The 27,334-nt window shown below is 48.1% G+C and overlaps 2 protein-coding genes and 1 long non-coding RNA gene across 9 annotated transcripts in view; 1 reads left to right on the top strand and 2 right to left on the bottom strand.

The window, feature by feature from the left end:
* Positions 1-27,334, bottom strand: part of Ttc7b (tetratricopeptide repeat domain 7B) — a 242,201-nt gene that overhangs the window by 198,166 nt on the left and 16,701 nt on the right. For 6 of the 7 annotated variants that reach the window (XM_046440663.2, XM_046440664.2, XM_046440662.2 and 3 more), the window contains exons 2-3: positions 22,179-22,333; positions 17,231-17,399 (exon numbers count right to left, since the gene is read on the bottom strand). In XM_046440663.2, the coding sequence (XP_046296619.1) occupies positions 17,231-17,399; positions 22,179-22,333 (324 nt within the window). Of the gene's footprint in view, positions 1-17,230; positions 17,400-22,178; positions 22,334-27,334 lie in introns of those variants that run through there. The other variant, XM_046440667.2, reaches the window with a different exon arrangement.
* On the top strand, positions 280-4,835 carry LOC124090213 (serine/threonine-protein kinase LATS2). The gene has a single exon (XM_046440660.1). It carries the CDS (start codon positions 645-647, stop codon positions 3,912-3,914), a length of 3,270 nt encoding a protein of 1,089 aa, XP_046296616.1. The 5' UTR covers positions 280-644; the 3' UTR covers positions 3,915-4,835.
* On the bottom strand, positions 8,979-15,264 carry LOC124090215 (uncharacterized). The gene is made up of 2 exons (XR_006851025.2): positions 10,417-15,264; positions 8,979-9,521 (listed from the first exon to the last, which is right to left on the bottom strand). It is a non-coding gene; the product is annotated as an uncharacterized LOC124090215 (long non-coding RNA).

Here is a 27,334-nt window from a genome sequence, read left to right as displayed (position 1 = left end):
CAAAACAAGACCCAGAAACTCAAGAAATAAAACCAAGAATCAATAAGAGGGATGCCATCAAATTAAAAAAGCTTCCGCACAGCAAAGGAAATGATTAAGAGGGTGAAGAGAGAGCCTGTGGAATGGGAGAATATCTTTGCCAGCTACTCGTCTGATGAGGATTAATATCCAGAATATACAAAGAACTCAAAAAACTCAATGCCAAAAAAACAAATAGCCCAATCAATAAATGGGCAAAAACTAAAACAGAAGCTTCTCAAAAAAAGAAACACAGAGTGCCCCGGGAAGATGGAGCAGCCGCCGCCCGCGCCACCGCCGCCGCCTGGGGCTCCCCCGTCCCTGCGGAGCCAACAGCAGCTCCAGCCACCGGCGCCTGGTCTCCCGGCGCTCGAGGCCCAGGAGCCGCGGGCCAGGACGCCCCCGAGGGTGTAGACCGCGCCCCAAGAGAGTGATGGTCTTCAAAATGAAGACTGGAGAATTTTAAGTTCTCTATAGGAATTACAAAAATTGAAGGAAAGAAAATTTTCAAAAGGAAATTGTTTTGAAAAGTATGTTTACAACTAACTGATTCTATTGACTATTTTTTTAAATAATAAAATACTTTGAGAAGATTATATTTATGGTAAAAGGAAACTGGACTAACAATGAGGCCAAAGACTTTTCCTGCCACAACTTATTCTGGGAATAGCCGACAGAGACTACAAGAGATCCGTGAAGGGTTAAAGCAGCCATCCAAGTCTTCGGCTCAGGGGCTGCCCGTGGGACCAAACAGTGACACTTCCCTGGATTCCAAAGTCCTGGGGAGCAAGGATGCCACCAGGCAGCAGCAGATGAGAACCACCCCGAAGTTTGGACCTTATCAGAAAGCACTCAGGGAAATCAGATATTCCCTGTTGCCTTTTGCCAATGAATCAGGCACTTCCGCGGCTGCAGAAGTAAACCGGCAAATGCTGCAGGAATTGGTGAATGCAGGATGTGACCAGGAGATGGCAGGCAGAGCGCTCAAGCAGACCGGCAGCAGGAGTATTGAAGCCGCCCTAGAGTACATCAGTAAAATGGGTTACCTGGACCCCAGGAATGAGCAGATCGTACTCGTCATTAAGCAGACCTCCCCAGGAAAGGGCATTGTGTCCACCCCGGTAACAAGGAGGCCCAGCTTCGAAGGCACAGGCGAAGCGTTCTCATCCTACCACCAGCTGGGAGGTGCAGCCTACGAGGGCCCAGGCTTTGGCACAGATGGCCCCGCGGGACTGGAGGAGGTGCCACGGCAGTATATGGACTTCCTCTTCCCAGGAGTTGGTCCCCACAGCCTGCCTGGCCACCAGCACCCCCCCAAAGCCTATGGTGCCAGCATGGAGGCAGCGGGAGCACATTTCCCGGCCACCTGCCCCACCGGTCCGTCCCTGCCACTTCCAGGTGCACACTATGGCCGCACGCACCTCCTAGTACCCGGGGAGCCTCTGGGCTACGGTGTGCAGCGCAGCCCCTCCTTCCAGAACAAGACGCCGCCGGAGTCGGGGGGCTATGCCGGCCTGACTGCCAAGGGCCAGGGGGCCCCACCAGGCGCGGGCATCGCCTTCCCCACGCCCACTGCCGGACTGTATGGCCCGCATGCGCACCATAAGCAGGCTGGCCCCGCAGCCTACCAGCTGCATGTGATGGGTCCCCGGGGCCAGGTGTTCACTGGTGACAGCCCACCACAAAGCTTGCTGGTCCCCTCAAGAAACAGCCTCAATGTGGATCTGTATGAGCTGGGCGGCCCCCCTGTGCAACAGTGGCCAGCAACTACACTGGCCCGCCGCGACTCGTTACAGAAGCCAGGCCTGGAGGCTCCACGCCAGCACGTGGCCTTCCGGTCTGACGGCCCAGGACCCAGCAGGACCAACTCCTTCAACAGTCAGCAGCCGCGAGCTGGTGCACCAGGCCAAGCCGAGCCTTCCCCGCCTGCCCCAAACACTGTCACAGCCGTGACTGCCGCGCACATCTTGCACCCAGTTAAGAGCGTGCGGGTACTGAGACCTGAACCACAGACAGCCGTGGGGCCCTCCCACCCTGCCTGGGTGCCCGCACCTGCCCCAGCCGCTGAAGGCCTGGACTCGAAGGATGAGCACGCCCTGGGCCTGGGAGCCACTGCTGTCTACCCACTGGATGTGGAGTACAGTGGCCCCGACCGCAGATGCCCACCTCCACCCTACCCCAAACACCTGCTGCTGCACAGCAAGTCCGAGCAATACGACCTGGACAGCCTATGTGCCGGTGTGGAGCAGAGCCTCCGTGCGGGCCCAACTGCAGAGCCTACGGAGAGGAGCGACAAGAGCCACAAAAGTGTCAAGGGGGACAAAGGTGGCAAGGATAAAAAGCAGATCCAGACTTCTCCAGTACCAGTCCGCAAAAATAGCAGAGATGAAGAGAAGAGGGAATCCCGCATCAAGAGCTACTCCCCCTATGCCTTTAAGTTCTTCATGGAACAACACGTGGAAAATGTCATAAAAACCTACCAGCAGAAGGTCAACCGGAGGTTGCAGCTTGAACAAGAAATGGCCAAAGCTGGACTCTGTGAGGCTGAGCAGGAACAGATGAGGAAGATCCTTTACCAGAAGGAGTCAAATTATAACAGACTAAAGAGGGCCAAGATGGACAAATCCATGTTTGTGAAAATCAAAACCCTGGGGATCGGTGCCTTTGGAGAAGTATGCCTTGCTTGTAAGGTGGACACTCATGCCCTGTATGCCATGAAGACCCTGAGGAAGAAAGACGTCCTGAACCGGAATCAGGTGGCCCATGTCAAGGCCGAGAGGGACATCCTGGCTGAGGCAGACAATGAGTGGGTGGTCAAACTCTACTACTCCTTCCAAGACAAAGACAACCTGTACTTTGTGATGGACTACATCCCTGGAGGGGACATGATGAGCCTGCTGATCCGTATGGAGGTCTTCCCTGAGCACCTGGCCCGGTTCTACATTGCAGAGTTGACTTTGGCCATCGAGAATGTCCACAAGATGGGCTTCATCCACCGAGACATTAAGCCTGACAACATTTTGATAGATCTGGATGGTCACATCAAACTGACAGATTTTGGCCTCTGCACTGGATTCAGGTGGACTCACAATTCCAAATACTACCAGAAAGGGAACCACATCAGACAGGATAGCATGGAGCCCAGTGACCTCTGGGATGATGTGTCTAACTGTCGATGTGGGGACAGACTGAAGACCCTGGAGCAGAGAGCACGGAAGCAGCACCAGAGGTGCCTGGCACACTCCCTGGTTGGAACCCCAAATTACATCGCACCAGAGGTGCTCTTGCGCAAAGGGTACACTCAGCTCTGTGAATGGTGGAGTGTTGGTGTGATTCTCTTTGAGATGCTGGTGGGACAGCCGCCATTTTTGGCTCCTACTCCCACAGAAACCCAGCTAAAGGTGATAAATTGGGAGAACACGCTGCACATTCCATCCCAGGTCAAGCTGAGCCCCGAGGCAAGGGACCTCATCACCAAACTCTGCTGCTCTGCTGACTGCCGCCTGGGGCGGGATGGGGCAGATGACCTGAAGGCCCACCCTTTCTTCAGCTCAATCGACTTCTCCAATGACATCCGGAAGCAGCCCGCCCCCTACGTTCCCACCATCAGCCACCCCATGGACACCTCAAATTTTGATCCCGTAGATGAAGAAAGCCCTTGGAATGAGAATAGTGAAGGCAGCACCAAGACCTGGGACACTCTCACCTCCCCCAATAACAAGCACCCTGAGCATGCGTTTTACGAATTCACCTTCCGGAGGTTCTTTGATGACAATGACTACCCTTTTAGATGCCCAAAGCCTTCAGGAACAGAAGCTTCGAAGTCTGAGAATGCAGATTTAGAAACTTCTGATCTGGTGGACCAGAGCGAAAGCTGCCAGCCAGTGTATGTGTAGGCTGTGACCAGGTGCCCACAGCTCGTGTCTTCAGAGCCCGGGAGCCACAGCAGGTTCCTGAACAGGCAGATGGGAAGTGCAGGGTGACTTTGTTTGCAATAAGTCTGTTGATTAATCACTTGAAATTCTGGTCTTCACCAAGAAAACCCCAAACCAACAAGAAACTGAAGAAAAAAAAAAAGAGAGAGAGAGACTGAAGTCTAGCAGATCTTCGTTTCTAGATTCTGTTTGATGGGTGTCAGGAAGGTTCAACAGGTCTTGGGATTGGCTTTGAGGGCCTTCACTGCATTAAAATAAGATTTTTAACAGTTTAGTACAGTTTAGAAAGAGCACTTATTTTGTTGATATCCAATTTTTCTTACTAAATTATAGGGATTAACTTCAACAAATCATGCTGCTGTTATTTCTACATTTGTATTTTATCCATAGCACTTATTCACATTTAGGAAAAGACATAAAAAACTGAAGAACATGTGATAAGAAATCTCTGTGCAATAATGTTTGAAAAAAAAAAAAGATAAAGCTCTGCTCAGATGTCACGGAGACTGTTTTATCCACACAATGGTTTTTGTTTTGTATTTTTTCCCACATTTCAAAATTGTGATATAATGTTAAAAGCTGCTTTTATTATAATTTTTTTTGCTTTTTGCATATTATAGTATAATAGAAAGTGTGAGCAAAGTGATATGGGTGTGATTTCAGGTGTCTGGCGTGTGGAAAGTACTGCATGAGCAGGGTTTTTCTATTATAAAATTACCGTATCTTGCCATTCACAGCAGGTCCTGTGAATATGTTTTTACTGAGTGTTTTTAAATGAGGTATTTTAGACAATGTGCTGATAATGTATTGTGTGGGTGAATTCTTCCTTATGATTGTATCCCTTATTGTTTTGTTAAAGAAATGCAGATGTGTAACTGAGAAGTGATTTTTGTTTGTGTGTTGTCTTGGGTATGATTGGATTCTTTGGGGAGTAAACATAAACATTTGTCATGTACTAAACTTATATACATCAAAAGGGATTAATTCAGCTATACCAAAACATTTTAAGTTAATCATAGATCTGTGTCTATTTCTTGCTCTTTTCATTCTTGGTATAGCTGGCATGTGGAATCCAGTAGCTACCCTACAACTTAACTTTTTCACCAACAGCCCACACTGAAAGCTTAAATGAACATTAGTCCTCCTGTTTTTAGACAGCTGAGATGAAATTGAACAATCTTATGGTTCTTTCCACATTTTTTTTAGTGTGCTTTGAAGTATCAAAGCTTGGTTTAAACAGTTTATTTACACAAATGTATTGTTTAAATCATTTAAACATTTTTCTAAATGTATTCTTTTGTAAAAAAACAAAAATTCTTCAAAGTAACATTGGAATAAAAAAAACAATTAAGCCATACATATTTTCTTAGATGTATAGGTGTATATATAACTATATAGATAAACACAAAATATTCCTTATTTCAAATTAGTATGGTTCCTATTTAAAGTGATTTATATTTGAGTAAAAAGTTCAATTCTTTTTTGCTTTTTAAAAGAACTGATGCATCATATTTTTCATTATATTATTCCACATATTTTTTCCTTGAAGTTCTTAGTGTAATGTATCCATTATTTAGTATATATCTAGCAACAACACTTATATAAGTTTATCAATGTCTAAAAAAAAACGATTCCTGTGTACTGGTTTACATTTGTATGAATGGCATATTCTGAAGTCTGCTGTGCTTGTATCATGACTTACAGTATTTTCTCTATTTTATAGTAATGCCATGTTGTTATTTACAGCGCTCTGACATACTTTCATGTGGTAGGTTCTTTCTCAGGAACTCAATTTAACTATTATTTATTGATATATCATTTGCCTTTGAAAAGCTTCTACTGGCACAATTTATTATTAAAATTTTGAGTCCAAAAAAAAAAAAAAAAAAAGAAACACAAATGGTCAGGAAAAATATGAAAAAAAATGTTCAACATCTCTAGCAATTAGGGAAATGCAAATCAAAACTACACTAGGATTTCATCTTACTCCAGTCAGAATGGCAATTATCAAGAATACCAATAATAATAAATGTTGGTGAGGATGTGGGGAAAGAGGTACACTCATACATTGTTGGTGGGACAGCAAATTAGTAAATTACTCTAGAAAGCAGTGTGGAGAGTCCTCAAAAAACTAGAAATAGGACCACCATATGACCTACTCCTTGATATATATTCAAAAGATCTAAAATCAGCATACTATAATGATATAGCCACTTCAGTGTTTATAGCAGCACAACTCACAATAACCAAATTATTAAATCAACCCAGATGCCCATCAAAAGATGAATAGAGGGCTGGGGATGTGGCTCAAGCGGTAGTGCGCTCGCCTGGCATGCGTTTGGCCCGGGTTCGATCCTCAGCACCACATACAAACAAAGATGTTGTGTCTGCCAAGAACTAAAAAATAAATATTAAAAAATTCTCTCTGTCTCTGTCTCTCTCTCTCTCTCTCTCTCTCTCTCTCTTTAAAAAAAAATGTGATGTATGTACTCAATGGAGTTTTACTCAGCCATATAAAAGAATGAAATAATGGCACTTGCTAGTAAATGGATGGAAATGGAGAAGATCACACTAAGTGAAATAAGCCAGATGAAGAAAATCAAGGATTGAACATTTTCTCTCATATGTGGAAGATGGAGAAAATAAGGGAAAGGAGGCAGTTGGGGAGGGGATCAGATACCATAAAAATTCAGGGAAGATCACGAGAATAAGAGGAGATGAAGAAGGAGGGAGGAGGGATGGGAAGGGGGACGAAATATGGAATGAATTTAACAAAATCATGTTATATTCATATATAAAGGTACAAGAGGGAACTTCACCTTTACAAATGTTTGAAAGAAAGGTTGTTTAGTAAAGTAGGGAGAATAGGGATGGGGGAAGGAGGGGGACAGTGGGGATCCAAATCAAAGTCCTTGAATGTATGATTTTGTCAAAATGAACCCAAATACTATGTATAATTATAATGCTCTAATAAAAAAAACTATTAGAGCTAATTAATAAGTTTAGATCAATACATAAATATTGGTTATATTTCTATAGCAATGAGCAATCTCAAGATGAAATCAGAAAAAATTCTATACATAATAACATCAAAAAGAGTAAAATACTTAGAATAAAAGTTAACAAAAGGAATGTAAGGCTTGTCACCAAAAATCTACAAAACATTTTTTAAATTAATGAAAGAAGACAGCCCATATTCACAGATTGTAAGACCTAACACTGTTAAGATGATAGTATTCCCCAAATTGACCTACAGATTCAATACAATCTCCATCAAAATTTTTCCTGCACTAATTTACAATATATCCTAAAATTCATGTGGAAATGTAACAGGTCCACAAGAGCCAAAATAATCTTGAAAAAAAACAAAGTTGGAGGGGCTTACACTTTCCAAATTCAAAACTTACTATAGAGCTACATGTTAGTGAGCTTTTTGTCACTATGACCAAAATAGCTGACAAGAACAGCTTAAAAGAGAAAAGGGTTATTTTGAGCTCATGTTTCAGAGGTTCAGTAGATAACAGGATGACTTCACAGCCCTAGGACCGAGATGAGGCAGAATATCATGGAGAAGGCTGTGGCAGAGGAAAGCTGCTTAGCTCATGGCAGCCAGGAGGCAGAGAAAGAGGAAGGGGCCAGGGATAGGTACAGACCAGGACAATCCCCAGTGACCTACTTCCTCCAGCTACACCCTCTCTGCCTACAGCTACCACCCCAGCTATCCATTCAAATTATTAATCTATCAGGTGGATTAGGCCACCAATAAGGTGACAGCTTCCTCGTTTCAGCCCTCTGAACATTCCTGCATTGCATAGCACATGAGTTTGGGGGCAGACATTAAAGATCCAAACCACAACATTACAGTAATACACTGCGGTACTGGCATAAGGATAGGCATATAGACCAAGAGAACAGAACTGAGAGTCCAGAAATAAACTGAGAGTCCAGAAATAAACAATTACATTGATGTTTAATTGATTAAACAAGAATAACAGGACAATTCATTAGGGAAAGAATAGTCTTTTCAACAAACGGTGCTGGCACAACTAGAAATTCACATACAAAAGAATTTTGCCCAGCCAGGTGTGGTGGTACACGCCTATAATCCAGTGGCTCAGGAGGCTGAAGCAGGAGGATTGCGAGTTCAAAGCCAGCCTCAGCAAAAGCAAGGTGCTAAACAACTCAGTGAGACCCTGTCTCTAAATAAAATACAAAATAGGGCTGGCTCAGTGGTGGAGTGCCCCTGAGTTCAATTCCCAGTACCCACCCCCAAAGAAAAGAATTTTTCCCCTGTCCTCACAAACATATATTTGGATGAGAGACCAAATATATTTTGAGACAGCATCAAAACTCACTCAGTTGCTCAGCCTGGCTTCAAACTTGTAATCCTTCTGCCTCAGCCTCCCCAGGAACTGGGATTACAAGTGTGTGCCTGAAACATTTTGATGAGAGGCCAAAATGGATCAGAGACCTAAATTTAAGAGTTTAAAATATAAAACTATGCTGGGCACAGTGGCACACACCTATAATCCCAGTGACTCAGGAGACTGAAGCAAGAGGATTGCAAGTTAAAGGCCAGGCTCAGCAATTTAACAAGAACTTGTTTAAAATAAAAAATAAAAGAGACTGGGGATGTGGTTCAGTGGTAATCACCCCTGAGCTCAACCCCTAGTACAAAAAACAACAACAACAAACTCTTAGAATAAACAATAGGAGAAAATCTTCATAGCATTGATTAAGCAATGTTTATTAGATACAAAATCAAAAGCATGAAAACAACAGAAGAAAAAATAGATAACCTGGACTTAATCAAAACTAAGAAATTTTTGCATTTCAAAGGTTAACATTAAGAAAGTGAAAAGAGGGGCGGGAGTTGTGGCTCAGCGGTAGAGCACTTGCATAGCACATGGGAGGCCCTGGGTTCGATCCTCAGCACCACGTAAAATAAATAAATAAAATAAAGTTATATCCAACGACAACTAAAAAAAAAAAAAGAAAGAAAGTGAAAAGACAACCAGACTCAGATAAAATATTTACAACCATGTATCTGTGCAAAACTGGAACACACAAAGAACTATTACAACTCAAAGAGTAAAAAGACAAATATTCCAATTTTAAAACAGGCAAAGGGTTTGAATAGATATCTCTCCAAACAAGATATACAAAAAGCAATAAGCACATGAAAAACTGCCCAATATCACTCGTCATTAGGCAACTGCGAATAAGTGAGGCTGGCTTCACCCGCTGTAGGACAGCTATCATCAAGGGACAAACACTGGCAACGCTGATGAGGATGCAGGGAACCTCTGTGCTGGTGAGGCTGCCTTGGAAAACAGCCATGACCAGCTCCTCGGAGCTGCCCGGTGACCTGGTGGCCAAGGAAAATGAGAATGTCTACCCAAAATCTCTATGCAGTGTTTATAGCAGCATTATTCAGAATCGCCAAAAAGTGGAACCGACCCAGGGTTCACCAACTGAACGCAAGATTAACAATGTGCAAATGGATCTTCACAGACAGCACAGCGCTCAGCGTCACCAGGACTGACACCTGCTCTCACGTGCAGGAACCTTACAAGAGTAGACAAAGGGAAAGAGGACAGATGTAAAAATTCTAATAGAATATGATTTGTTTGCATAAAATGCCTAGGATAAACAAATATACAGATAAATAATTAGCGGTTGACTAGGGCTGCAGGTTGGGGATGGGTTTGGAAAATAGGAAGTGACTGCTGATGAATACAGGTTTCTTTTTAGGCCTGGGTGATAGAATTTTTCAGAAATTGATGGTGGTGGTTATATAACATGGTAACTAAGTAAATTATATACCAATAAGTGTTATTTTAAAAAGCTGGAAACATTGCCAGGTGCTGTGGCACACACCTCTAAGCTACTAGGGAGGTTAAGGCAGGAGGATCATAAGTTTGGGACTAGCCTCTGCAATTTAGTGAGACCCTGTCTCAAAATAAAAATAAAAAGGGCTGGGGATGTAGCTCAGTAGCAGGGAATTCCTGGGTTCTATCCCCAGTGCCAAAAAATAAATAATCAAATAAAAGCTATAAACAGGATTCCGAGAAGATGGTGGGAAGTCCCAGGAGTATCTTCCTGCTTAGGCAACAATGACACAGGCACAGTCTGTCCCATGTAACATTTTTGGAACCTGGAGTCTGTTAAAAGCTGGCAATGTCCAGAGGAAGGCTTGATGGTAACTTAGAGTCATGGTCAGCTCTTAGCGTAGCAGCAGCCATGCGAGTGTTCCCAGAGCCACCAACGTGTGGCCTACAGAAGCCAGGCAGCTAAGCATTCCCTCCAGTGACTGAAAAATTCCCCAATGTGATGAAAGAGATGAACACAAACATCCAAGAAGCTCAACAAACTCCAAGTTAAGATGCACTGAAGAGACCTACATTATAACCTACTTAGCAAAGACAGAGGATGCTCAAAAAGCAAGAGAGAAGCGACTCACATAGAAGGAATCCTCGGTGGGTGATCAGGAGATTGCTCATCAGAAACATCCATGGCCCAAAATGCAGCGAGTGGGCCGATATATTCAGAGTACTGGAAGAAACACTCTGTTGGCCAAGAACCTGTGTCTGGCAAAGCTGTCCTTCCCGAGAGAGGAGCACCTGAGAGACTCCTAGGTAAACAAGGGCTAGGGGAGCACACTGCTAGAAACGCTCAAGGAAGTCCTGCAGGTGGAACAAAGTGACACCAGACGGTCGCTGATCTCAACAAAGGTGGATGCCCTCTCCAGTGAAAGGACAGGGACTGGCAGAGGAGTGTGAAAAACACGGTCCAACTACCTGCTGTCTGTGAGAGACCATTCAGTAAATCAAAGTGAAAGGACGAAAAAAGATATTTCACATAAATAGTGACCAAAAGAGAAAGGGGTAGCTACACTAATATCTGAGAAAATACACTTTAAATCAAAAAAGAGTGCAACAGACTAAGGATTTTCTATATTAATAAAAGGTTTAGCAAGATGTGACAGGTGAAAACATTTACATACCTGATAACAGACCATCAAAATATGTGAACCAAATCCAGACAGAATTTAAGGGAGAAGTCGAGAATTCTGTAACAATTGTTCCACACTTAGTCAGGAATGGACAGACAGAAGGTAAGAAAACAGAACCTGCCACGTCAGCCGGCCAGACCCAGTGGACATGCTCAGGCACCCTGCCTGCCAACAGCAGCATGCACCTTCTTCTGAGGTGCCCACGGGAGCTTTTCCAGGATGGACCACATACTAGGCCACAAACTAAGTCAACACGTGGTGTATACTCACAGAATGGAACATCATTCACCTTCTAGAAGGAAGGATTCTGACACCAGCTCAACACAGGCAGACCATGAGGACATTATACTAAGTGAAGTACGCTGGTCACAAAAAGGAAACACTCATGAGACAACAGCTTGGACTCTCCCCAGGCAACTGGCTTAAAATCAACCATAAGGCACGCCACTGTGCAGAAGTCAAAATCTACATTTTTGAAAGTATTTAATGATATGGAAAAATAATTGTACACTCATGTAGTAAAAAAAATATAAAAGAGTACATGGGGCATAATCCCAATTAAATATAAAATTATATATATATACTACATATTTTTAAATATACACTCAACAGTGGTTAACTACTCAAAGTGGCAGTATGGTAACTGACAATATAGAAATGATTTTAAATAACTATCAATATATAAGTATATTTAATAGAAATATATGTGAGTATTTTTTGTGACTATTTCATTTTTAATATAAATTTTTATATTTGTTTATTTTCCAAATACCCTATACTGAGCACACAACTAAAAAATAAATGTTCATTTTTAAATGAAAAGGATTCTGTTGCGTGTTGGCCAGAGCGAGAGGAGCTGGACCCTCACTGCAGGAAGGAAGCACACAGGTCAGGCCATCCCACAGGGCAGACTCCACTTCTGGCAGCTCTCCTGTGGAAATCACATGGAAACGCACAGAGACCAGGCTACACCTCCTCCCAGCTTCATGTGTGGCCGTGAAAAGCTCTGTGCAGCACAGAGGCTGCTTAGCTAAGTAAGTTTTACCTCGTGCACACAATGAGAAGCTCCACAGTTCCCCAAACTGCAGAGATGTATCCATGGAAAGTGTTTATGATCCCTGGTGAAGTGGAAAAGCAGGTCACAAAGCAGAGTACATTGTAAAATCAATCCCCTTCTGATTAAAAAAAAAAAAAATTCACACTTCTGAGAAGTGTAGGGACCTCTGGGAGGAGAGGCAGGAAGGTTCTAAGAGCCCACCTCGGGGGAGATGGGGAATAGGTCTTTTTATGTTCTCTGTCTTGTCTGAGCGTCTGGATTTTATAACACACATGTGTTTGGTCTACATTCAGAACAATTAAATATCACATGGGAGAAAGGACAAGAGACCAGTCCCAGGGACAACTGGAAGCACCACTGGCTACCCAAGCAAAAGAGCATGACAGGCGGGGCCTTCAGACAGGGGGATGCGGGGTGTGGGGATGCGGGGACTGTGGGGGGGTAAGGCTGTAGCCTCCTGCTGCTCCCAACCTCGGCTGTAGTGGGGTCACACTCTACAAAGCCCCTTTCATTGGCCTCCATTTACGTATTTCAACTCACCTTCCTGTTTCATCTTGGTCTTCTTAATACTCTTGTAAGGTATTGTTAGAGCCCCGTCTTGTAAATTTAAAACATGAGACTTAGAGTGAGAACCTAGATTAAGGTACCCAGAAATCACAGAATAAAATCAGAGCGGAACAGCAGGTTACCTGACACCAGAGTCTCATCTCCCAGGGAGCAGAGCAGCCCCACCAGCCCTGGCCAGGTGGGCTGAGGCGTGTTTGGTCGCTTTATCACAGCAGAGCTACTTAGAAAGGCCAGCTCCAGAGGCCACGCCATTTCCAGCTCTCAGTCTCCTGACTGCACAGTTACCTCACGTCCCAGCACAAACAGTGGCCCTCTTTCTTTCTACTGCTCCCAGCCTCCTGTCTTGGGGGAACAACATCTGTGGTCACTTGGTATCCCAGAGATTCCCTGAGCCTTATCCCAGAGTCAGCCCTCCACTTGCCAGGCTAACCCAACCTGCCAGACCCCGAGGAGCTTCTCACTCTTCCGCCTGTCCTCATTTCTCTACTCAGGTCTAAGAGATGGTGCGAGGGAGAGAAGGGGAGCAGGTGGCCTCAGCTCCGGGAGAGTGGGCACATGGATCTGTGCATGTGCGCCCCACGGCTGTGAGGGGACGACTGAGTGGCCCATAGGTGCTCAGCATCTCACACACAGGTACAGGAAGCGCGTCCAACCGTGACCAACCAGGAGCCATGGCTCCCAGATCGCCCCACCCACAAGACAGGCATCTGGGCAGAAATCCAAGCAGAGGAACCTGTAAAATGCCATCAGTAACTAAGCACCAACTATGTGACAGACACTGTGTTGGGTCCCAAGGACAGCAAACGAGTGAGAGGAAAGTCTTCCTTTACAGGAGCTCAGAGACAGGCAGGCGCATCTGGTGATGCTACAACCAATTCTCTACGTTTCTCAAACGATCCTAATCCACTATGTCAAGTTGGCACCAGATATGGGCATCTGTGAATGGGTGAGTCCCAGGTGGCTTCAGAGAGGACAGGACACAGAACTCAAAAAAAAAACAGAACTTACAGGAAGAAAATCAGGCAAGAGTGTGGAATGGAGGTGAAGGCATCAGGGGGTGGGCTGAGAACGGGGAGCAGGTACAAATCCAGGGCATTCTCCGGAGACCTGGATGCATTTTGCCTGAGGAAGCTGTGCATGGCTGAGGGAGACCAGCCCACATGCCAACAGGACAGAGTGACTGAGATCTGGGCTCACTGCTGAGCACGCTCCATTCAGCTCGAGTCCTCCCTGCCACTCACAGAGTGGCACAGGCTCTCAACTAGTTTCCCAGGACAAGTTCTGGTTTGACCTCTTCTTGCTCTAGACCTCTGCCAAGGTTCTCTAACTTCCCTCTAACTTGCCTCAGTTTCCTTGTCTGCAAAACAGAAAGCATAATGGTGTTCACACTGTAGGGCAGCTGTGAGGCCTGAATGGGAAACCCAAAGAGGACGCAGTGCAGGGCACAGGAATCTCAGTGCACTCGGTCACTGAGGTCACTGGTAACTTCACCAGGTCTCCTTCTTTCATCTGTAAGCTTGGAGTTTGGAGAAGTAAAAAACAGTAAAGTCCCACCTGGTGCTGGCCCACAGAAGGCCTCAGTAACTGAAGGATACTGGCTTCTGACTCCCAGCAAGCAATGGCCAACTCTCTTCCACTCAGAAGAGCAGGTGTGTGGGAGCCATGGCATTTCCAGGCTGTCACGAGCCATCCATGAGCTGTGTGTGGACTGTTGCGCATAGTAGCCAAGTGAGGGGATAGGTCTGGCATTGCCAACTCCCTGTAGCACCCCCTCGGGGATTGATCACTTGATGCAGGTAAACCTTCCCTTCAAGCTCTGCCTAAGATCCCACACAGCACCTGAGATGGGAGTGACCTGCAAAGATACCAATCAATCTGCTGACCACAGGACACCATGAAGCAAGACCTCGCCCTTGAATCCCTATCCCTGTTATAAAATAAATCAAACGCAGGCTCATGCTCCAGCCTACAAGCTTGACCCTGAAAGTCAAAGAGCTGTCCTGCCCTGCTTTCTGGATACTGCTTTCTGTGCCATGTGATTTTTCACAACCACCTTCTTAGCTTAATGTTGCAGCCAGCCTGTTTAAACCCAGTTTGTCCCATCTGCGCGGGTCATGGTCGAGACCAGGCTCTGGCTAAAACCTTGGTCATGGTCATGTTTCATGTCAGCCTTTGGATCATCATGAAAAGGTCCAGGTGGACCTAGAAAGCATGCAGGTCAGTCCTGCTGCTTGGAGCAGTGCACAGGCAGCATGGAGAGGGGCGGAGCTGGGGACATCCCACTCAAGGGGCAGCTGCCCCACAGCCCCAATGTGGTCTGGCCTTGGGGGTGGACGGGATAGCTCTCCCTTCTTTCCAAAGAAACTAGAAAAACAAATATTTAAGCAGAATGAAGGGGCTCGATGTTGAAATGCTAATTTACAAGTGTGGGGAACCTGAGCTAATAATGAACAGCCCGCCTGGGCAGCCACCGGCCATGGCACTCCTTCTGCTTTAAGGTGCTTTGTACATCAGCAGTCATGGGCTCTCCTGCCAACTGTCTCTCCTTGAAAATTCTCTGGAACCTTGGAGAAGAAACAGCTGAGACTGAAGGTCTCTTAAGCCCTCAGAGAGTTCACCTGTCTTTGGGCATCTCCATCAACTGGGCTGGCAAGTCCCGGGTTGTTATGAGTCACTCCTATGCCTCCCTCCCACCCACTCCACAACACACTCATCTATTAAGCTACCGTCTCATCGTGCCCGCTGTGTGCCAGGTGCCTTTCAGCACTGCATGCGTACTCTCTCACACGGTCCTGATGACCTGCTGAGACCCCTGGAGAGACTGAGGAACAAAAGAATTTGCACAAGGACACCGGACCAAGGTGTGCCCGAGGTGGGAGCTGGACCCAGGCTGGCAGTTCATCTGGTCTCCCTCCACTCTACACTGCTCTAGCTGCCAACCAGGCTCTCAGGGGCCCGGAGTCTCCAAGGCTGCTGGCCACTTTCTCTACACGAGTGACCATCCCTCTTCCTGCATACATGTGACTCTACTCACATCTCCAGAGCTCAGAAACTAGCCAGACCTGGACCCCTCTTGAGCCAGCCAGTGTTCCAAGAGCCATCTGTCATACTCATAGCTGAAGGGCCACTGTTAACCAATGTCACCAGGGCAGACTTGGGGACCAAGTCTCCTTTCCCACCTTGCATGGCAGCCAAAAGACTGAGCTGGCACTGTCACCAGCAGACAGCCTGCCTCCACCCTGCTATGTCTGGGCCAATGTGAAGACCTAAGCTCAGGCCCCCAAGCCACCTCCATCCTCCACCAATGACCCAGCTGCTGACCACAAGCCACTGGGGCCCAGGTCAATTGGGTGACTGGAAAGTGACAGGTGAAGCTTTGCCCTCATTCCAGAATATCGTTCCTGGCCCCAAACAGCACATGTATGTGTGCAACACACACACAACAGCTCCCAGCAGCCCAGGGAATGTGGGAAGCTGAGTGAGCACAAGAGAGAGAAGAGGGCCGCTGGGCGCAGAGCCCAGCACAGCACACAACGCGGCACATGCCAACAGAAGCGCAGGCTCCCAGGCTCCCGAGACCACCTCGAGGCTCATGCCCACTAAGCTGCCCAAGAGCCACATCAAGAGCAACGGCATCTTTTCCTGGTCCACAGGGACATTTAGAATTAATTAAATGAACCTGGCAGACCTCTCAGCTCCCCAGGGAACTGGGTGAATATATCAATCCTGTCACAAAGCCAACACTGCACAGGACACCTGAGTCCCACAGGCTGGACCCCTGGAGCCCCAACATCTTGGGCAGAATGTGCTGGCAATACTCAAGTGGCCAGCTCTCTGCTGTTCTAGAGGGTTGGGCCCAGGGCCCAGGCCCCTGTGTAAGCCACAGTCAGTCACAATGCACAGTCAGGAGTATAGGAGCAGGAGGCAGAGGGGGTCCTTCAGAGAGTGACTGCTTAGTATTGGGAAGTCCAGATCCAAGTGTCCCTGCTGAAGGCCATCTACAAGGTATCACCCACCCCTGGCTATATCTAAAGATATTCACTGAGCACTGAGCATGTGCCGGGCACCATAAAGAGCTTTACGCACAGTATTTTACTTCATCCTGACACTAATTCTATGAAGTGAATGTGACTGCACCATTACAGAGACAGAATCGGCAGCTTAGCAACAATAATACCTGTGTCCTGCCTTTTCTTTCTGTGAGGTTGCATCCTACCATGCTAGACTACAAGCTCCCTCTGACCCTTCAGTAGGGACCCTGTTAATCATCAAAGGAACTGCTGTGGATTGACCTTAACTAGCCCAGGGGTGACATTAATGAATAAAAAACATGGTAGAGCATGTGGGAAGTTGACCACATGACATACACTGTCCAGTTACTCAATTACCAAGAAAAGTCCCTAGTGAAGTTGCACATTAATAACCAAGAAACTCTACTGAAATGCTTCTCCTTCGTTCCCCTGAGCAATAATCAAAGAACTCAAGCTCTGAGGAAACAGAGTGTTGCTGAGCTTAAAACCATCCCAAGTGCTCAGTGGGGCATCACAGGGGCCTAGCTGGGATTCTCACAGGGGACTCCTAGGAGGCTCTGCTACCCCCAGCGAACATGACACGGAGGGAAAAAGACCCAGGTCTCACCTTTGGTGGCGTAGGATTCTGCAATCATCCGCAGCCTGTACGGAGGGACAGCTGTCAGGGGCAGGTCATCAAGGCCCGCCCGGGCGTAAATGTTCAGAGCTTCTTTATAATCTCCTTCCACATAATTCAGCTTGGCCATGATCAGATTGGACTCTTGTAGGAATTCTGACTAGAAGGAAAAGGAGAGAAAGGCATTTTCCTACAGTATTTTGTGGGATGCTCCCTCAGGGCCCAGCCGACTACTGCCATAAAGCCCCCCGCCCCCACATGAAAACCGGCCCATCAATGTTCACAGCGTATTACCCACAACAGCCCAAAGCACAAACAACCCAAGTATCCATAAAAATGTGGTCTAGCCATAAAATAGAATATTGGTCATAATCAAAAATTAAGTACCACAATACAGAGGAAACCCCCCAGCATTATTCCAAGTCAAAGATCAGCACAAAAGGCCACATATTGTATGCCTCCATTATAGGAAACATCTAGAAGAGGCAAATCTGTAGTCAGAAGTAAGTCGGTGTGCCAAGGGCTGGGGTCTGGGAAGTAGGAATGTCGACCGATGGCTGCATGCATGGTTCCTTTGGGGCATGCTGAAATGTTCCAGGGTATCATGGTGACAGTCTGCATAACTTCAGGAAGATGCTAAAAACCACTGCACTGTACACTTTAAGTGGGTGAACTCAACAGCATGGGAATCATACCTCAAGGTCGTTGTGAAAACAAATAACCCAGACCCCTGCGGCTCCCCTTGGGCCCTGGGCTGCGCTGGGCCCCAGATGGAAGGAACACTTCCCTAGTAAGCACTACAACGATGTGACCACCTTCTCCAAATAAGAGAGGCCACTGCCTGGTGTCCTGGGGTCCTGTCCCTGGCACTGGACACGCACAGACCAAAGCCCAAATCACCCACACGGGGCTTGCCAAGTGGCTATGAGGTCAGGACTTACTTTCCCATCAGGGGCAATGTTTCCCACTGAATGATCAAGCCTGTGAAGCTGTTGCTGACCAGAGTCCTCCTTCCTGCGGCTGAGGGCTGTGGCAGGTCTGAGGGGTCACCTTCCTTCCTGTCCCCTCTCGACCCCAAGTGCCACCTCCTCTGCCTTGCCCTCCCCAGCCTCAATGGCTGGAGACAAGAGGTGACCCAGCCATCTAGACTAGGAAACACAGCCATCACCTCTCCTGGGCCTTCTCCTCACAGCTAAGTTGTCACGCTTGGTGGCTCTGCTCAGAGAGGCACACCTGCACTCCTCTGTCACCTGCGGCTCTGACAGGTGGGTGACAAAACACAGGAGAGCAGGCAGAGCATGGAGAAGCAGCCCTGTCTGCCAAAGGGGTCGACACTTCTTTGAAGGGAGTAGGGACACCAGACAGTGTAACGGGCCTTAGTAAGGCCACTGTGCTGAGAGCAGCGACTCTTTACTGAGGCCTGCAAGGCCCTGTGGGGGAGTAAAAGCAGGGTCAGTCCCAGCACCCCTGCTTCCTCTTCTGTCTGCCTCCTTGACTACCTTCAACTCCGGGTGAGGGGCCTCACTCCTACGTGGAGGCCTGTGATCACCAAGGAGCCTTCCTCTCAACCCAGTAACACACAGGCTTAGCCTATCTCATCCTCCTGGGAGACTGAGGCAAGAGCGGCAGCCTCCGGTTCTGTCCCCCCTGAATGGTGCCTCCAAGTCCCCAGACATCACCCCTCCCAGAATCACAGGTCTGACAGGCGAACACACTGAAAGCAGGTGGAAGTTGCCCCCGCCAGTCAGAAGGACTGCCGCAGAGCCACCTGGCAGAGCCTCCTGGCAGACCCGGGCCTGAGAGCACGGCCCAGCAGACCACAGTCTGATCAACGCTGCTCAGTTAGGCACCCTCCTACCCTCCGCCCTGATTCCTCCTCCTTTAAATCCAAAGCTCCTGTCAGTGCCCCAAAGACAGGGCCAGGACACCAAGTGTCATCTGCCTTCCCAATGTGGCCACGTGATTCGTTTCCTCTTCCGCTCTCGCCATGACCTTTTCCACTGGGTTTTTGGGCCGAGTGGCCAGAACTGGAGTTAGGCCTCAGGCCTAGGACGCCAGTAACAGCAGCACGGGGCTTGGGAGGACAGCAGAGGGCCAAGGCCGCTGAGAGGGTGTCGGAGGGGCCCAGGGAGAGGGTCCCGTGCAGGAAGTCAGAGCGCCACCTGGAGACAGACTTGAGAAGGTGAAAGAGCTTTGAAAAAAGCACCCACCGCAGGGCAAAGCAGCTCCAGGGCTGGGTACTTCAGAGAGTTTCCTAGGAGACTCTGGAGTCCCCCTCCTTCCCCAGCTCTCCACACCTGAGCCCTGGCTTTAGCCAATTGAAGGGAGAATAGGAGCTGGTGCCAAATGAGGTCAGAGGTTCATCCAGAAAGGTGACAGAGTCCTGGGGGTGAGTGGTCGTGATGATGCACATAACACCCCTGAGCTGTGCACTAACGGTGGTTCAAACGGTCCATTTTACATTAAGTATATTTTGCTACAAGAAAAGTAAGTCTAAAAAAAGGAAACTGAAGGGCCCGATAGAAAATCTGCTTGGAGAAACTCATAGTCCGGAGGCACAGGATGGACACCCCAGGAGGGCCTTGCCAGGAGAGCTTGCCCGCACCAGTGACAGCAAGAAAGTAACTCGGTCCAGGCCACCCAGCTCCAGAGTGGAGGCAGAGCCCCAGCGCGGGGCCAGGTGCTTGCCTTGTGTGTAACAAGCACAATCTTCTTGCCCTAAACCAGAGGCAACCTCCTCATCCAAGGCTCCATCAGCGCTCACTGCAGGCTGACTGCTCCTCCCAGCCTCGGTCACTTGAGACACACTGGACTTTAGAAGTTCCACATTAGCCAGTGTGAGTGTGGCAACACACCTGTGCAGAAGCTGCTCGACTCTAGAACATGCTTTATAAGGTGAAGGAAGCTAAAAACAGCAACAAGAGGGAAACCCTTTGGTAGAAGCAATAAAACAACAGTAAAGGGCAGGTGTCCAGTGGGGTAGAGCTTTGAAAGCACTTCCATATTTCAACCTTAAAACAATCCTGACCCATGTCAGCCTACAGCTGAGAAACATGGAGTTCAGAGAAGTTAAATAACTTCCCAAGATCGCACAGTTTATAAGCCCAGGACAGGGACTCAAACTGTGGAATTTCAACTTGAAATTCAACGTTCTTACTACCACATTGGTTTAAAGAGGACAGAGAATAAAGACCAGGGAGATAAATGGCTAATGTTTCAAGATGAAGGTTAAGGATAGGAAAGAATTGAGCAGGATGTCTCCCTTAACACACAGTCACAGGCTCATACCTGGCAGGACACTTGGGTCTCAATGACTATCCTGTGAGCTGTGGCCCCACAGGCCCACTGTCCCTCCACTCTCTCCTGCTGACCAAGACTCACCCCAGTGTCTTTTGGTTAAGAACAGCAGATAGGCAGACAAACACTCCCTAACTTCATCCTAGGTGACCTGGCCCTGAGGACAAAAGGAGGGGTGATGAAGGCCTAGTGTAAGGCCCAAGTACAATGGCAGGTCCCCATGAGCCTGGGCTTCCCAGTGACAGCGGTGCCCTTGAGCCGGCCTCCCAGGGGCTAAGGTGGTCCAGTGCAGACAGAGAACCAGAGACCTTCTGAAAGGGTGTCCTCTGTCAGCACTTCCAGAAGGCATGAGGCACAGCCAGAGGGCACAGCGAGGCACAGCCAGCAGACAGTAACACCATCTTTCCAGGGCTTCCCAAGCCTCCTGGGACAGAGGCAGGGAGGTGGCCAGACGGCCAGGAGGAAGAACATGAATGAAGGCTCATAGTCTCAGAGCATGTGGGAACTGAGAGGATCCAAGCTCAGGCTTGCAAGAGCCCATTAAAACCATAGAACCTTGCCCCAGAGAGGAGCGTGACCTCCCCAGGGTCACAGAGAAAGTTGAAAGCAAACTCACGTTTCCAATACAGATGCAAAAGGTAAAGCCAAAAAAATCTGGCTTCTGACAACAGGTGGGTGAGTGCATACAAATGGACAAGAGTGAAGACCAAAGAAGTAGCCCCAGAAGATTCTGAGACCGAAAGAGAAGGAAAGTGAAAGAGAACTCATCATCAAAGGAAAAAAGAAGTCAGAGCTTCAAGAGTTCACATATAACTCTCTGTCCTCAGTGGAAATATATTCTGGGGGGGAAAGGGGGCCCTAAGGGAGATGAAGGGACCCAGAGGATGGGGCTGAGATGCAGTTAATCATTTCAACAGAGTGGCCTCAGAAAGCAGTGAGGGCCAGACTTCAGTGATGGGCAGGGTCCACAGCTAAAGGGATGGGAGGAGGAGCAAGGCGAACAAGGAGAGATGCCCCTGTGGAAGGCGAGGGGTGGGAGGGGTTCCCGAGGAGCAAGGGGGGAAAGCAGGGGAGGAGCAGAGTGTGACGGGAAGGCAGACCAATGGGGAGCTGCAGTGTCCCATGCGAGGAGACAAGGGTCCAGGCTCAGGCAGGGAAGCTCCTGGTGCCCCCCACTCAGAGGCAGTGCCAGGCCTGTGGGAGTCAGTATGAAATCCCTGGCTCTGGGCCAGAGTTGCCCATTGCATTCACAAGCCACATGATTTGGTTAGGAAATTGTGCACTGATGACGCTCATAACCAACTTCTCTCTCTTCTACAGTGGGGCAAAGCGTCAGGCTGTTCTCTAAGCCTCAGAGTAACGCTGAGGTCACTCTGTTGAGGCTTTACTTCAAGCACCGTGGGAGACTGGTGCCTTCTGTCAGGATGGTGGGTCACTGAGCACTCTCAGAGAGAGCCCCCCAGGGGTTCAGCTTGATGGCCCGGGAAGCTGGCCTGCTTCCAAAAGACGAGCTGTGCTGTGTGCAGAAGCACTCCAACATGGCCCCGTTCGTCCCTGGCCACCCTTCCCAGCCAACGCCTCCCAGAGGAGATGATGCCAGCATCCCTTGCTGTCCCCGCTTCATCCCAGAGGCCCATAGTACCTTGAGGTTCCCTCGGTCTAGGGCGGCGGTCAGATGCTTGCGGACCTCGGTCAGCTGGGGCTTAGGGCCTCGGGGACTGGCCCCCTGCCTCAGCGGATGTTCCTTCAGGTACTGCTCCAGCTTCGACTCCCCCAGGAGGAGTTCTGCCATGTCATCTACAAAACAAAGGGAGTCACTTAGTGGGAGCAAAGGACGGGTGGGCTGGGAAGGACCTGAGGACCCTGCTCCCCATGGCTGTAGCCCAGCAAGGTCCTCCTGAAGCCTCAGAAGTTTAGATGGGTCTAGTGGGCACTGTTCCTTAGCAAGGAATGTACTGAGCCCTGTTCACTAGCAAGGAATGTCCAGCCGCATTGGCCAAGCACTCCGTCATCAGCCGTCTCACATCTGCTGACTCCAGAGGGATGGCTACACATTAACATGGAGAGAGTCAAGTTCAGGAGGGAGAAAACAAGGCTGTCTTTTGATAGGCGCTGGGTTGTGGCTCAGTGGTAGAGCACTAGCCTAGCATGTGTAAGGCATTGGTTCAATTCTCAGCACCACAAATAAATAAATGAATAAAATAAAGGTTCATCGACATCTAAAATTAAAAAAAAGAAAAGAAGAAGATACAGTATGATCTTACAACACACAAAAAACAATGTGACGCATTTCCAAGAGTGGGCAGTGAGGTCTGGCTCTTCTGTGAACACGGACCTGAGCTGGTGGGACAGCTCTATCTATCTGTACAGCTTCTTCATTTTTTTTTTTTTTTTTTTTGCAATACCAGGAATTAAACCCAGGGCCTCACACATGCTGGCCAGGCACTCCACCCCCGGCTCTTTTTTATTTTTTTATTTTTTTTTATTTTGAGACAGGGTCTCTGAGTCGCCCAGGCTGGCCTGGAGCTTCCGATCCTCCCCTCAGCCTCCTGAGAGCTGGGATTACAGGTTTTTCCACCACACCTGGATAAAAGTCAGGTTCTTAAAATGAGTTTGGATTAAAAAGACCTAGATGCAAGGTCTCTCTGTCTCAAAGTCAAAACTACATAGACACTGATGTCTAGGCATATTCACAGAAGTTTTCACTCCTAAGATTAGTTACCACTTTGTAGCGTCTACACTGGCTGGTTGATTAGAATAAAAAGCTCACCCCAGGCTTAGCCCTTTGGAACTCCCACACCGGAATGCTCTGAATGCACCCACAGCAGCTCGGACACCCAGCTGAGCATGGTCTATTTTTCTGTGGTGGACAAAAAATAATTGTAACAAAATACAAAATCAGTTTTTAAAAAGTCTAGAAGAATAAGTCTCAAATCCACAATAGCAGTTATCCCTGGGGTACAGGGAAACTTTGATGGGGTGGCAGCCAAAATGGACTTTAGCACCACTTTTATTTAACACCCTGGTCCTAGAAAGGAGAAAGATTTGACTATTAAATGCAATTTAAAATTAATTCACAAAACAATCCCTGAGGACCCACTACGAGTCCAGTGCTCAGCCCATCAAAGGCCCAGGGCCAGAAAAGCCTCCTACACATCCATGTTAGTCAACCCAAACTGCAGTCCACACGCCATAGAGAGCCCTGTCTGTGTACTGAGAAGCTGAAATCATATTTAGAAACAAGACCTAGATTCCGGGAGGAGCCCACGAGCAGCAGGATAGGGCTGGGGTAAGTTACTGGGCACAGGAATTCTTAAGACAGTCAAGAATACAAAGCAAGTTTCCCATAAGGAGGAGAGAAGAGCTGATGGTCAGCAGTAGCGTCCAACCAGAGGACAATGAAGCAATGCCCACAGAAGGAACAGAGACACGGTGTGGTCTCTCCAGATGGAACCAGCCCAAACACCAGCCGGCTAGGAAAGCAATAGGCAGCATCCCCCGGAAACATGAGCCTTTCTTGAGAAAGGAAATCTCCTCCTATGACACTGTCCAAAGCCAGGATGTGTATTACACTGACAGACTCTCTACAAATCTGCCACATTTCAAGTGGTCAGTAGCTACCAGTAGCCAATGACCATCACATCAGGTGAGAGTGTGATCATCGCTTAGAGAGTACATCTAAATATTTATCTCTATGTCTGTCATGACCCTATAAAGATATCTAAAATAATCTAACAAAAACAACAGGAATTTCTGAATAATAGAGTTGGAGATTTTTAAACTTTTCATCTTTGTAGTTTTAATTATTTATATTGAGCAGAATCATTTTATATTACTTTAAAATTGTAACTGTTCCTTAAAAGCTGGGAGTTTATGTGTGGGTATTAATCATGGCTATTTCTCTGATGTAAGAGTATCAATCTATGCTGAACTTTTTTTCTGTACATTTTAAATTTCCAAAAAATAAAATAAAGTAAAACAAAATGGAACATGGGATTCCAAGTACTAGAATCCCAGCTTGTGACCAATGACATCACCTCGGTTTAGAGGACAATTCTGCCCATCTGAGCTCAGGATTTCTCTCTCCCCATTACCCACCATGATCCAGTCCCTCCACCTGCCCTCCTGCTCCAGGACCCCCTGACATCACATCTGATAGAGGGTACTGGGGCAGAATCCCTGCCCCAGAGAAAAACAACAGCAGGCCGGGACCCCTGCTCTAGCGCTGGAACAGGATGGCATTTCTCACCCTTCAAAGCATCAATTCTCCATCACAAAATGAGAGCCACGGGCTGGGGATGTGGCTCAAGCAGTAGCGCTCTCACCTGGCATGCGTGTGGCCCGGGTTCGATCCTCAGCACCACATACGAACAAAGATGTTGTGTCCGCCGAAAACTAAACAATAAATATTAAAAAAAAAAAAAAATGAGAGCCACGCCGTCCAGACTGAGCCTGGAGTTGAGGGGTTATCAGAGGCAGGGCTACAGCTGGGGTGGAGCATAGCCCTCAGCCGGGCCATTATGGGTAGGAGCACCTGGACTGGCCAGCAGGAGGGAAGGGCACACCAGGATCAGGGAAGAGCACGACCTAAGCAGTGGTGCAGAGGCCCAGGCAGGACAGAAACAAGAGCCCAGGACGAGGCTACAGTGTGGAGCTGGAGTGAGGATGGGGAGACAGGCCAGTCCTCCCCTCGGCTGCACCTCAGGATGATGTCCAGGGCCCTCAGTGTAGAAAACAGGTACCAGCCAGCCGCTCCTCCAGCTTCACACGCTCAGCATCCTGGGAGCCATTCGCCACTACTTAAGGAACACCCACTGAGGCACGGGTGGCCTCCCCCTGCCCGGGAACCACGAGTACCCCGGCCTGGGTGTTGCTGATCTGTTTGCCCTTCTACACTGGAAGAAGAGGCTGAAGGAAGAACCCGTGTGCGGTTTCTTTCTGAAGCCGGGCTGAGCACAATGTCTGGCCCAGTCAGTGCCCCATAACCAGTGGATTAATCTGATGACAGGGTTAGGCCTGCTGCATGTGTGGCAGCTACTAGCTACCCCTGAACAGCTATCACCCTCTTCCTCTAGTACAGAGGCTACAGATCACGCTTCCCAGGCCCCTGGTAACAGATGCCGCAGGCAACTGAGTCACAGCAGAGGGGACCACAGCCATGCAACCTCTGGGTTGTTCCTCTGGATTGTGCCTTGGCAATGAGTCTGGGCTAATGGACAATGACACTCCTTCTTAGCCCACAGGATGGAAGCTACTGAGGATGGCAGAAAACTGTGATACAGAGAGCCTTGGTCCCCAACACCCAGGAGCTGCCACCAAGCCCCGGTCTGCTAATGGTCAATTATCACATGTGCGAAACATTACTTCTATCTGGTCTTGCTGAAGCCACTGCTACTCTGACTTTCCTTACAAGAGGCCAAGCTGATGTAAAGTGATCTCCTGAAGAAGAAACGGGCTTCCAGGTGAGATGGTCTGCCAGCACTGCCCCAAGTCCCCTGGGCTCCCACACAGAATCCTGCAGCTCCCGACCGCACCCTTTAGGTACTATTCCTTGCTTTTTCGTTATACATGTGCAATTTTTTTACCTAAACAAAAAATCTCATAGTTACAAAGAAGTAAAAGACTGCTACCCGAGTGCTCTGCAGGATTCACCACCCATAACTTCTCTGATCTCCTGACTCTGAGAAGGCACCAGTCTCGATGCCAAGAAGTGGAGGGAGCCCAGCTGGAGCAGGAACACCTGGCGGGGGGGAGGGGTTTGCACTGAGAGAAGGGGGTTTTCCTCAGAATTAGGACACAGTCCCATACAGTCCCCATCTCCCAGGACCACTCAATAGGATGTGGGGCCTAAGGAAGCTGAGTGTGATACTGGACGGGGAGAAGGAGGCAAAGCTCTCTCCAGGAACGTGCCAGATACACCTCTGCAAGGTGGAAAGTGGGGGAAAGGCCTTCCAGGCACACAACTGAACTAGCAGGCATGGCACAGCCTTGTCATTTGGGGAACTTCAAGTACTCTGCCAGAGCCAAACCCTAGAGTGCTGGGGGGAGACAGTCGGGGGCCTTTGCCAGGTGGGTGAGGGTCCAGAAGGAGCTGCACCCTCTGAGCTTACGCTTGAGCTTGAAATCCAGCAGACTGGCTGTAAAACAGTTTTAAAATTTTTTAAAAATCTAGGCTCCGATGTAATCTCCCAAGCAAATTATGTTTTATTTGTTCCCCTTCAAAAAAGGTGAATTCCCTTCCACTCAGACTCCCAACCAGGAGGGCAGATATTAAAAACAGTGTGAGCTCACGCCAAAGAAGTCATTCAGGGGCTGCAAGACTCAGTTCTAAAACAGAGAGTGCTGGTGGCCGGACAGCAAACGGTGAGCTCTGATGGGCTGGGCTTCAGGGACTCCCAGTTCAGAATCCACTGGCAACAAGGAGCCGGCGTCACTGGGCAGCTGCCTCTGCCAGCACGACCCGCTGCACACTAGGACTCTGAGCAGGCGAAGAGGCATCTGGGATACATGAGAAAATTAATTCCAGTGGACTAAAAAATTAGAGGTACTATAGAAGAGGATCAAAATGGTAAAAGACACTTTTGTTTCCCACCAACATGAGTAACAGGGACCAAATTCACCCTCCTGTGCCACCCTCCCCTGAAACAACCTCAAAAATAATGTCTCAGAACATTGGGACTGGGTGACACAGAAGAGGCCCCTGAGGGCCAGGTGACACCCAAGGTGAGCCCTAGGAGCTTCCACAAGCGACACAGAATCAGGGACCTTGCACAACTCTGTGCACACAGACTCCAGGCA

Source organism: Marmota monax, unplaced genomic scaffold, assembly GCF_021218885.2.
Source record: "Marmota monax isolate L192 unplaced genomic scaffold, Marmota_monax_Labrador192_F-V1.1 WCK01_AAM20220418_F8-fsc00017, whole genome shotgun sequence".
NCBI lineage: Eukaryota > Metazoa > Chordata > Mammalia > Rodentia > Sciuridae > Marmota > Marmota monax.
The sequence above is the reverse complement of the archived record's forward strand: the minus strand, read 5'-3'. Positions and strand labels throughout refer to the sequence as shown.

Excerpts from the sequence above, each read along its gene's own strand:
- LOC124090213 (XM_046440660.1), top strand. The coding sequence starts at position 645 with ATGAGGCCAAAGACTTTTCCTGCCACAACTTATTCTGGGAATAGCCGA.